The 12,595-nt window shown below is 42.8% G+C and overlaps 1 protein-coding gene across 2 annotated transcripts in view; it reads left to right on the top strand.

The window, feature by feature from the left end:
* The window catches only part of PPP6R2 (protein phosphatase 6 regulatory subunit 2), a 159,943-nt gene that overhangs the window by 146,842 nt on the left and 506 nt on the right, over positions 1-12,595 (top strand). For both annotated transcript variants that reach the window (XM_030537294.1, XM_030537206.1), the window contains exon 23: positions 8,970-9,125. In XM_030537294.1, the coding sequence (XP_030393154.1) occupies positions 8,970-9,125 (156 nt within the window). The remainder of the gene's footprint in view (positions 1-8,969; positions 9,126-12,595) is intronic.

The following is a 12,595-nucleotide window of genomic DNA, read 5'->3' as shown; positions in this document are numbered from 1 at the left end:
TTCCTTTTTTAACCTTTCCTTGGTGACAACTAAAATGTTGCCAAGTTTGCAGTCTATAGCATTAGATGTTTTCATGTTAGGGACTAATGTTGTTTTCTTTACACCTGCTGTTCTGAAAAGTGGTCAGATCAGTTTAGATTTAGTGTCTCCCCCATCCAGAAAAAATTCAACTCTGAGCTGAGGCTAAGCTTGAAAATTTCATCCCCAAAAGATTTGTTTTAATGAGCAACAGAAAAAGTGGGGTTTGAATGGAGGCTGGAATTTAGTCTAAACTATATTGTTTGCTATCTATGAAAACTATTTTTTCTGATCTCTATATAATGCTCATTCTTAGTAAATGCCTTAGGTACAGTGGCTATGTATCATAAGCTCCTGTAGAACAGGAAGTCCCTTCTTTTGTGTTCAATGATGGCTTAGTTCTAGGTTGAAACTATTTAGCTTACATACTTGTTAGCAGCAGTGAAAACCTTAAATTCCTTCTTCTGAAATAGCTCTGAAATAACAGCCGGAAATGGTTGTTCCCATTGCTTTGGGCATGAACTCCGACATGGAGCTGGCGTTCTCTCCATTGCATGAAGGATCCAGAAAGGAATATGTCTTTGATGGCACTTGTACTGTATAACCAAACAGTTGGTACCAAGCTATCTCACAATTTTCCTTTTGCTGTTGTTGAGCAAGGAATTTGGTGTAGCATCCACTTACATGCAGCAGAGAAAATAACCCTCCAGTTCCCCAGACTGAATGGAGTTATATTGTCACAGTGGATGTTTTGAGCTCTCCCATTTTGGGATACATTTTTCTCTTCTGTGCCTGCTGATTCTTCATCCTGCATGACCTGTAGACGTCATTTTTTCTGAGAAAGCATGAAAAAAATAAGCAGAAGAGTTAGTTGTCTTGCTAGCATTTAGTTATGCCCTTAGCATGGTACGTTTGCTGGAATGCTTTAAATGGGTTATTCAGAAGCTAAGCATGCTGTGAAAAATTAGACGTGTAACATATCTCCATCTTTTCTATAGAAATTGGTTGAATATCAATTTACATGTATTTAAAAAGCAAAAAACAAATAAAGGCACGGTGACCAAACTGTTTCACTGTAAAAATTGATGTTTTGTAATCAAAGATGGAAGTTTAGTGCAATTAATTATCATAGACTGGATCTTCTGTGCTGGTGTATCTGTTGGCTTTTACAACATAAAATGGCATTCTGTAATCTGGGAACTATTCACTGAGCCCTCCTGTGTTCTGTGACCTTGTTGATTTACTAGCCAGCAGATAGTTTCAACAGTTTGTTGAAACGATGTAATTTAACATAATTGTCATTGCATCCCGTTTTGGTTTTGTCCTTGGTTGACTGTTGCAGAATTTGGCTTTAAGGGCTTGTTTATGGGCTCATCATGGGGCTTGTACTGTTTAGGTATGCTACTTGTACATCCATTTGTAGTGTCACCATCCTTCCTAGTCTGTCCTTACAATGTTTTGATGTCTATGATACTTATTAATTGTTTACCAAAGAGAGACTAGAGGATAACTAGAGTGTATCCCTGGACCCACAATAGTAAGTGTCAGAGGTGGGTAGAATTGGATTCTAAGGTTGCCTTATTTAGTATCAAATCCATATTTTTCTTAAATACTTTAAGCCCTTCGATCATTTAACATTTCAGCCTGACTTCTTTACAGGTCTTTGACAATGAGATGCATTTTATGAACAGGCTCCTCCTCATCATCATCATGAGAAACTACGTTAGGTGCTGTAGCTTGTGGATTTTCTGCCTGATAGTGTGAATGAGAGTCCATCTGGCATGTCTGAATACCCAGTGAAGCCATGGGAATTAAATTTGTTTTGCTAGCCTTGGTGCCTCTCAATAAGCAGGTCAGTGGAAGGATGAGGCGGGCAAGGCTATTTGATTGCGGTAATCCTCGTGAAGGTTAGATTTAATTGTTGAGTTTACATAGTCAGACTGGTTGGCAGGGAGGAATAGAAACAAGATATAGCAGCATTAAAATATTTTACAATAATCTGAGGGAAAGACATTTTGGAAATAAAAAGATAAATATTTTGTATGCACAGAAGCATCAAAGAAGCTGCCAAATGAAGCTTGCTTTCTTTGTTAGCTGGACAGCCTCGCGATGCATTTTAACAATATATCATTTTCATTACAGGACCTACTAATCTTTTATTCTTGTTCACTGCTGAGGAAGAAACACTTGCAGAACACACAGTTGTGTTATCAGATTGAGGAAGCCGTGTGCTGTACTAGAGAAAAGAAAGCTAAACTTCTGGCTCCAATCAGTATCAAAGACACCTCACTGAAAATAATTCTATATGATGTATATTATTCCTTATGTAGGTATATACAGTAAAAGAGGAGAACTCAGTAGAAGATGTGCACTATATCTTGTCCTGAGAAACAGGTTTGGGGAAGTTCTTTGGTCTGTGTTATACAGGAGGTCAGACTAGGTGATCACAATGGTCCCTTCTGGCCTTGGAATCTATGAATCTATGTTTGAAATTGTTCACCAGAGAGAGAGAGAGAGAGCGGGATTATCAGTAGAGGCAGTTTCTCATACAGCTTCACGAAAGGCAAATCTCTGAGAGGAATTATTATGAGGACAAGGTGATGAAGACACATTTCCAGTAAGGGAGCTTCCTAGTGAATTTTCCAAAGGCAGCTAAGAGCCCCCCTCACATAACATGTGCATGTAATCAATCCACATGTCTTGAAAAGTTATTTAAAACCTGCTTGAAACCAGGCTAAGCTCCAAAACATGATTTTCCTGTCTATTCTAGGGGTTTGCACTGATGGCTTGCAATTGGGGCTAATTCCAAGTGTAGACAGGGTTTATCTTTTTTTTTTTTTTTTGAAATCCCATGACTTCAGTTTTTTGGACAGCTAAACAGGGAATTTAGGAGCCTAACATGAGGCACCCTGATTATAAAATATTAGGCTTAATTTCTGCTGTTTTCCCATCTGTAAAAAAGGGATGGGGCTTAATTTATTGTATTCAAAATGCCTTAAGATTCCTAGATGAAATGTGCTAAATAAGTGCCAGTTATTTATTTTTCACATATATCAGTCCACTTCTCTTAGATCTGAATTCTGATCTTTGCTGGAAATGGTAAACCTAAAAAAGTGTTTTTTACAAGATGTGAGGCGCGGTGCATCTGTCAATCAATCTGATGTGGCTCTTTGAAACTTCAACCAGTGGTGTTTTGGAAGCTGCCTCACTCTAACATACAGGAGATACCTAACAAATGATGACAACTTTTGGAAAAAGTTCTATTGCAAGTAATTCCTCTTTCTCTGGAGTGACCATTGTTATTTGCATAATTATTGTATCGTGCCTGCCCTGAGAAACTTAGTCTAAAAAGACACAGACAACATGTAAGTTAGAAAAAACATTAGTTGAGCAGGAAAAGCAGACCACAGTGGTATAATAGATTTTTTAAAAAGGGGGGAGGGGCATTTCACTGGATGACAAATCAACATTGGCAAACTTCGTGGCAGCTCTCCACTCTTGAGTACATGCTCCTACAAGTAACTGAGGCAGAAAACTATCCAGACTCAACGTTTTAAAGTTGGTTCTGGCAGCACCCCAAAGGCTCCGACCACCAACTTTGTCTGAGAGGAGTCAGTATAGGCCTTAGACCTTAGTCCATCCCGTGCTTTGCTGCACACTGAGCTACCCACATTTGCCATCCTTGCCTGTCAACTGCCCTTCTCTCCAAATCTTCCCATTTCTTGTTAGGGTGCTTGATGTCATTCAGAACTGTTCGTTTCCGTGTTACTAGCGGTCTTCCTCGCTTTCTTCTTGCATTTTCTGGCTTCCATTCAAGGGCAGTATTTGATACGTGTTCTTTTTCCATTCTTAGCGCATGTCCCAGCCGCGGATGTCTTCTTTTGTAGATTATTTGTGAGAGGGTGCCTTGTCTAGTGATTTTTCTGACTACTTCTTTTGTCTTCCTATCTCTATATGTTATTCCCAATATTCTTCTCAGACATTTGTGATGAAATGCATCCAGCTTTTGCGTATCTTTCTTGGTAAGTTGCCATGTCTCACTGCTATATGTTGTGATGGCGATAATAATTGCTTTATACACCTCTACCGCGATAAAACGCTGTCCTTGGGAGCCAAAAAATCTTACTGTGTTATAGGTGAAACTGTGTTATATCGAACTTACTTTGATCTGCCGGAGTGCGCAGCCTCACTCCCACCCCCCACCCCCCAAGCACTGCTTTACCACGTCATATATGAATTCATGTTATATTGGGTCGCGTTATATCGGGGTAGAGGTGTACATGTTCAGTTTTGTCTTGAGGGAGATGTTTTTGAGTTGCCAGATATTTCTAAGTCTTCCAAATGCAGCATTTGCATTCCTGATACTTCTTGTTTCCTCAGAACTAGTACCATCTTGGCTGATGGTACTTCCGAGATACGTAAAATTGTCCACCTTCTCCAGTTTCTCTTCTTCAGTTTTGATTTCTGTCCCTATAATCTCCATTAACATGACTTTACATTTTTGGATTGTATCTCAAACCTGTCTTCTCCATTACTACTTTTATTTGGTTTGTGCATTTTTGTAGTTCATTGGCATCTTCATAGATAAGAGTGATGTCGTCAGCAAAGTCTAGATCAAATAGCCTTGAATTGTTCCGTTTTAGGCCATATGTATCACTGTCACATTGTTTTAATCAGAGTAGGAGCTTCCCTTTATTTGTTGTACGTAGCTACTTCAGGCTTCATGGCTACCAGCTCACGTGGACACCTCATCAGCACTAACAATATCACAGAGTACACTTTTTCCAGACTCTGGCATTTCAGTCATTGCATTATTCCACCATCCCAAAAATGTTTTGTTAGACGACTTGGAACTCCAACCCTCATAACCACCCACTTCTTCAAAGCATTCCAGCTTGATCAGCAGACAGACGCATGTGTCACTTGGCATATTGAAACTCTGACCTCTAGGGCTACAGCACTGTTCGAGGGGATTGGTTTTTCCTTGTTTTCAGCATTTGCACAGGTGAACATTTTGACTTGTTCCTCCCTCCCCAGTTCCTTTTATTATCTAGCAGGTATGGAGAGAAGGTAGCATTCTAGGCTTTAAAATGTGTTCAGAGTGTGGTCAAACCAAGTCCTTCCTAAACAGGCATATATATCTACTGTGCCCTGTACTTTGGAATGGAGCAGGACTGGCTCTGCTGTGAAATCTGTTCATGGCTCTCACGGTGAGCAGATCCTGTATGGAGATCCTCAAAACTCTCCTAGCTTCCTCTGATGCATCTCATAAGTCAGATGAAATATTGGCTCTCTAGGCCATAGTAGCTCAGTCCTTGAGTACTTAGGTGAGTGTCTCACCTAGGCATTGAGATTGTGTTTAAGGTGCATTTGTGTTGGTCCAGCAAGATACAGTCGTAGGTAGGTACCTAAAAATTGGAATTAAGTTGTTCCCCTATCTGGATACTTGGCTGATCAAGACCATCACTTTGGAGAAGATCCAAGTATCAGTCCATTGCTGGTATCAACTTGTTTGCATCTCTGGGGTTCAAGATTATCTGCCCAAGGTCTCAGTTTGTTCAGTAGAGACAGACAGTACAAAAGTATCCTGTTGTAGAAGGCTTAACTCAGGACATTCCTGCATCAGGACATTGTGGATCCAGCGGAGAGAATTTGCCAGGGCCAAAAGATACCAGCTATCACATGCCAACAGATGAGGCAAACTCAATCAACCCTGGAGTCTTGGTGTTGCTAAGCTATACAGGGTATGTCTGCACTGCAGCTGGGAGATGTAATTCCCATTGCTGGTGAACATTTCAGGCTATCCACTCAAATCCAAGCCTGTCTGACCTCCCAGATCCAAGCTTCGTGGCTAACCCAAGCCACTGCCTGTGTTGGAGCATCCACGCTGCTATTTCACGCAGAGCACTGGCAAGTCTGGCTGCCCAGGCTGGGAATCACACTACCCAGCTGTAATGTAGACATACCCAGAGAGGTCCACATAACACCCAGGTGGCGAGTGACCTGCAATGCCCTGTGACTTGGTGTCAGTTGGAAGGAGGCTTTCAAATTCTGGTGATCCAAACGGTAGTAACCACGGATGAACTCTAGCAGGGATGAGGCATTTGTGCAGACAGATTCTATGTACAGTATCTTCAGGACCATTGTAACTGTTGGAGAGCGCAGTCTAGATTGCCAAGAACCTTTAGAGACCAGTATCCCAAAGGTTGGTCCTAATACATATGAACAATTAGGCCATAATGTTTTACATCAACAAGCAGAAGAAGAGGATATGCTTCCTTATACGGATTGTCCCACAGGACATGCTTAAGTGGCCACTAATCCATTGGAAAGGAAGGCACAATCACAGACTGGTTGGGCCTGTTGGTAAAGGACTCACATGAGTGGCCTCAGATCAGGAGGCAGGTGATTAGATCTTTCATGAATAGGAAATATCAGCGGTCTGTTCACAGGCACTGTGAACAACAAACTGAGAGGAGACTACACTGGGAACAGACTGCATTGTTAGGTGATGCCATCTCAGTCTACTGCTCAGACACATCTCTTCGGCAGCCTCTGTCCTAACCAGGCTCATGAGAGAGAAATGTTCCATGCTTGTAACATTTCCATACAGATGATATTCTTAAACCTGTCCAGGGTTTGAGTGGTCAGTGTCATCATTGTGAGTGTCTGACCCTATCTGATAATGCTGAACCAGACCCATTAGTGGTCGCTTGCATTGTCAGCGTGGCTGCTGAGTGTAGAAATAGACGACTGGTGTTTGAGGTGGCATCTCAGCCCTTCCTAGTTGCTTAGAATGAAGCTACTAGAAGGTTACAATTTGACAGTGGTAAGGCCGCTGGTGTGCTGAGACCACAGCCAATCATGCTGACCAGTACTCTCTCATTATTTCCTTGTACTCCCCTGTCTCTGCGTCCATCTGTTGTCTCTTGTCTTATACTAAGATGGTAAGTTCTTTGGGCCAGGGAGCTTCTGTTTGTTCTGTGCTTGTATAGCACCTAACATGGTGGGATCTTGGTCCATAAATAGGTGCTTTGATAATACAAATAACAATGGGTGTTAGTTTCTGATCTCATCTCATGCAAATTCTTTTAAGATAGTACAACATTTTGCACTAACTGTATTTAGCTCCTTTCAGAGGATCTTAAAGCACCTTATAAAAGTCTGTTTTTACAGCTGGGGAAGTCTGAAGCAGAGAGACCATGAGTTGTCCCAGACCACAGAGCAAGGCAGTGGCAGAGGTAGGAATAGAACCCAAATCAGATTGCCTGTCCCATGCTTTAACCGCCAGACTGTGGTGATATGGACACATCCTAGATTCCTCCATAAGGTGGTGACCGAATTTCTACTTAATCACTCACTCATCTTGCTATCTTTCCTTCCATGCCTATATGATCATTGCAGAAAAGCCCTTCTCCAGAAGCTGCATGTCAGAAGTTCCCTAAGTTTTTATCTGGAGTACTCTAAAATCCTCAGGATGTCTACTCAGTTTTGCTTTGTTTTCACTGTTTCCAAAAGAAGCATGTGTAAGTGGCTGGCTGGCTGCTTCTCTCATGTCAATAACCTGGCAGCAGTACAGGTTTGTCACATCACAAAAACCATTCTGTACGAGCAAGTTTTACTCTGGCGGAAACATTCTAACCACTGCAATATACGTATTAAATAATTTTAATAATTTGAGATCTGCAGTGCAGTCATACCGTGTATGTCAGCCTGGTATGTTCCCAAAGCATTGTAACTTAGATTCATCCTTTAGGCCGGAGTCAAGGTCTGGTTTGTCAGTGTCACAGAATCACTGTCTCCAGTTTAGAGGCAGACGAACTCTCCTAACTCAGAGCAAACTGACTTTATTTTTAGGCTCTCTGTATTTTAAACTCCTCTTGCCTGTTTTTAGAGGTATTTTATCTCACTGTGGTAAAGTATAAAACACACCGAATTTTATAGAAATATCTTATCTCTCCACTCTGAAAAGTGTTCTTTAGTGTTAGCGTCCAAGATAGATTTACCTGGCCTGCAGCTTTACTGTCTGCTGCAGATTTTTTCATTGTGTTATGTTGTATTTTGCTTTATAGAGACATCCTTGGAACTGTTAATCTCCAAGTGTGGGGATCTGTTCTCTTAGGAATCTTTGCAGGGGTTAGAATTACTTACTGTAACTGTGGTCTGAAAATTACCAATCATAAGATACCACTCTAGTCCACCTTCCTCCCCATAGAGATCCAGGTTCTGTACTACTTAAATGAAACTCTTTAAAAAACACACCTGGGAGTGACTTCACTTGCCAGCTGTAGGTTGGAGCAGAAGGGGTGCCTGGGTGACCATGTGAAAAGTGCTCTGCTGGAACTAACATTTAAGAACTCTGGACTTGGGGATTTCCAGCCTTGGTTGGATGCAGGAGCACGGCGCCAAGAATAGTGATGGATAATCTCCATCCACTATTATAGGTGACTCATTTTCTTTCATCCAGCAGTGAACTCGGCCCGCTAACCTGTAAGGTTCTCATTTGAATGCACCTCATTCATTGGGTCCTTTCTGCTGATGACTGAGCAGGCTGACAATATTTGTTCTCCATTCTCCATTCTCCATCGCTGGACAACATGCTATTAATAGCGTTTGCATCTAGGGGAGTGCTAACGCGTCTTCCTTCCGGGTAATAAGAATGTACAGAAGCTCGTGGGCTTCTTTCTGTGGCATTGATTGGAAGTGTCCTTTGTGGGAATCAGTGGTTTTATGCGATTTCAGTGTCCTGATTTTAGGAAGCATAGACTACAGGATAGGTAGAATGCTTTTAATTCCAGTTTGATTTTACTGTTCATTTGAATTCATTCATTACATGACTCCACTTGTGGGAATGGTGTATTCTGTTAGACGAGGAGAATCCATTTTTCTCCATTGGAATTTAACACTCCTCAGTTTCCAGTTTGACTTCAGCTTGAGTTCTCCTCACACAGTGATGCAGACTGCCTGGTTATTGACAAGCTGACCATCACCGACATGGGAACGACAAAGGTGTCCAAACCACTAAACAGCATGCCCCAGCATTCTGAGGAGCTCCAGAACGCTGCAGCTGTCGGCATGGCTGCCACAGAAAGCACAACAAAAGACAGGTGAGCGGGTCGAAGTTTTCTAACCACCGTGAGTCAGACAAAAACAGTAATTTATTCTGTACCAAATCATTGAATCCCTTAGCTTAGCACTAGCGCACAGTAGAATGCATGCTGGTTTGTCTTGGGTGCCTAGTGACACATGAGACTGAAAGCACAGTGTGTTAGACTATTGCAATATAATGCACACATCCTGCAGTTTCATGCAGATTTTATCAAATCTTTGATGCCATGAAAAATAAATCATAGGTCTTTGATATATAATATTCACTCTGCATAAGAAAATGGTCTAGTTTTTTTTTTTAAAGAACCTTAAAAGCTTTAGTGTTTTAAGAAATGAAAATCATGTGGTTTAAGAAATTTGGAGGATAGTTGTGGTGACTGAGACTGGGAGTCAGAGAGGTAGAGGGAAGTGCTTCTTATGAAGTCTTTGAAATGTCACCTTTTTAGGGTTTTTTATGTAGCTTGATCCTTGGGAATTTCCAGTGATGTCATCCTCAAAGGCCCTGCTGTCATGGGGGCATTCTATGCCGTGTCTCAGCCAGAGAGCTGTTCCTCAATAATAGGGACTTCCTCCACCCCCGGAGCCAAGCACACAGCCTCTGTAGCACTTCCTGGTCCTTGCTCTCAGACACCTGAATCCCATGTGTCAGTGCTTGGCTGCAGTTAGAACATTTCTAGGTGGAGAGCCAAAGCATTTCAGAATTGTGTTAATTTTGATGCATCTTGTTGTTTTTTCGTGTCCTTAATGCACAGGATCACAAAATGCTTTGTAGAAACAAATTGTAAGCAGAAGGCAAAGACACTCTGGGTCTGGAGGAGGAGAGTACCAGGCAGAAGGGTCTAACGCAAGTGAGATTGGCTCTTCACCCCAACATGAGGACATTCTTTTTAACTTCCTAGCTCTCCCAGGCCCCTTCTGTCATTTGTTCACCCAGCTAGCCAGTCAAGGGATCAGGGTTTTTTTTATAGAGAGTTGGCATTGTAATATGAGAGAAGTCCTTTGATGAAAGAGAGTGAGTTGGGTGTTGGATTAGGTAGGGTATGTGTAGGTTGGTTTGTTGTCATTTTGTTTCTTCATTTTTTTTATTATGCTTTTCTGCAGCCAGCCCTAGGGGTCACTGTTTGGGCACGCAGCTGCGGCCCCTCCGATGACCACTGTCAAGTGGCTGAGAGCGTGGAACGATGCTGCCATTCCCAGGAACATGGAGATCCGGGAAAGGGTTGTGTGGACTTGGAGTTCTAGATCAGTAGTCAGTTGGGGGAGACAAGGTGGTAATAAATCTGTAAGGAGATGGTGTCAGCCAGGAACAAAACGTTTAATTTCCGTTTCTTTGGTTTCACCTCCTTGGAAGGTTGAGTTTTCAGGAGCCTTTGATTCATGATGCTTAATGCTCACTTGAGAAATAGATTAACCATTTGTGATTTCATAATAGACGAGCCCCCTGACTTTGCGTGTATTAACATTCTCTGGTTGATTGATGCTGCTGGGCCAGTTTTGTTACAGTTCTTCCCAGCTGAGTATTTTATACATCATGAATCAAAGTTGGGGGAGGAGTCAGTGGGGAGTAGTGTGGCCGTGCTCACTGCATCCATCCTGAGGCATAGGAGATCGTCTTCTCCAAAACTGTGTCTGATCATGTGTCCATTTAGTATGAGAGTCCCAGGATAGGCATAAGATGGGACTGATTTTAGTGTGCCGCTTGCCCAGACTTTGCTGCCAAGTCACTTCACGAGCTAACTGAATTCCCAACTACAGTGACACTGGAAATGCAGAGCGTGCTATGAGCAACTTCAGTCTGAATGTAGATAAAGAATCAGCTCAGGATTTCCTGGCCACCACAATGACCATGGCCCTATCCCTGGTAGCTGCTATCTCAACTTACACATTGGCTGGGATTGCAGGTTGGGCAACTGGACCTTCAGATCTGTCACAGACTGACTATTACCTCCTGTGCTTTGAGGTTGGGCCTCATCCGTCTTGGGGAAGGGACCTGTTTAGATGGTCTGCCCGTGGAAAGTCATGCAACTAGAAATGTTCTAGAGAGCTCAAGGAGCTCCACTGACGGACCACTCCCTCGATGGGTTGGTAAAGCCCCTATAATACTCTCCTCCCACTCCATCCCCACTGTTGATGAGATGGCCCCTGGGTGCCCTCTTTGCTGGCTCTGTTCTTACAGGTCATGCTATGTTACAGATGATCTCTGACAAATGAAGCAAGAGGGAAGTTTTGGGCTGAGGCTGAAAAGTTGCAGCATAAAGATTTTCTTTAAATTCTTGTGCTGTGGTTCTGTGGGAGGCAAAGAAAAATCTCAGACATCCAATTTGTTTTGGGCAATAGGTAGTCTGGTCAACCTGGACTGTCTCAGTTATGTAGCAGGTCGGAGTTCCGCCAGCTGTGCGGAAGTTGTTTGACCTTTTGTGGACACAGTAGATCAGATTAGCAATGAGCTGTCTACCTCTGTGGTGGCAGAGCAGGGTCTTGAGGGAAGAAGGACCTCATCTTCTCTGAGAGTGTTTTAGCCAGTGATGTTCCCTGAACTATGGAGGTGTTGGGAGAACTTTGTCCCACAACCTATGCTTTGGATCCGCATCCTTCCTGTCTGGTGAAGATCACTTGGGAGGTAACGGGTCGTCTTCATCTTTTCGAGAGGGCAGGCTGCCCATAGCTTTGAAGCAAGCAGTAGTATGCCCTTTGCTCAAGAAGTCGTCACTTTACACTGACCATTTATTGTCCAATATCACATCTTCCCTTGTGGAGAAGGCTGGTATGAGACAACTGTCCCAAGTATCTGGATGCCTTTGATCTCCTTGACCCTTATCAATCTGGATATAGATTTGGCTACAGCACCAAGACTTCATTAAGTTGCATTGGTTGATGATGTGCTGGCGACGAATGAAGGCCAAGTCTCCATGCTGGTGGTATTTTATGCCTTCAGTACAGTTAATCAAGTGATGATACCCTGGCAGGAGCAGATGAGGCTTCGCTCAGTGCCTTCATTCTTTTCTCTCTCAGATCTCAACAGCTAGTGGTGGGCAGTTGCCCTTGTTCTTGAAGAGATCTCAAGTCTGGAGTGCCACAGGGTGCCATTCTGTCACCTCTCCTGTTCAACATATGGGTGGAGCTTTTAGAAGTGTTAGTGAGGAGGCACAGGGTGCAATGGGCTGATGACACCCAGCTACATGTGTCTATCTCATCTGATTCAGTGCCTCACCCAGTGTCTAGTTGAGATTGGGGCTGGCTGAGACTCTGCCCAGACAAGACTGAAGGTAATGATGGTGGATAGGATGAAGCAGTCGGAGGAGAGGGTACAGGTAATATCAGCCCCTGTGGCTGAAGGAGTACATCTATCATTAATTAATATTGTTTACGGCTTAAGGGTGATTTTAGACAGCTCCCCCAACTTCTGCTTGATGTATTGCAGGAGAAAACCCAGCTTTCAAGTAGTTCTACTCCGCTAGTGCAGCCATCA

Source organism: Gopherus evgoodei, chromosome 1, assembly GCF_007399415.2.
Source record: "Gopherus evgoodei ecotype Sinaloan lineage chromosome 1, rGopEvg1_v1.p, whole genome shotgun sequence".
NCBI lineage: Eukaryota > Metazoa > Chordata > Testudines > Testudinidae > Gopherus > Gopherus evgoodei.
The sequence above is the reverse complement of the archived record's forward strand: the minus strand, read 5'-3'. Positions and strand labels throughout refer to the sequence as shown.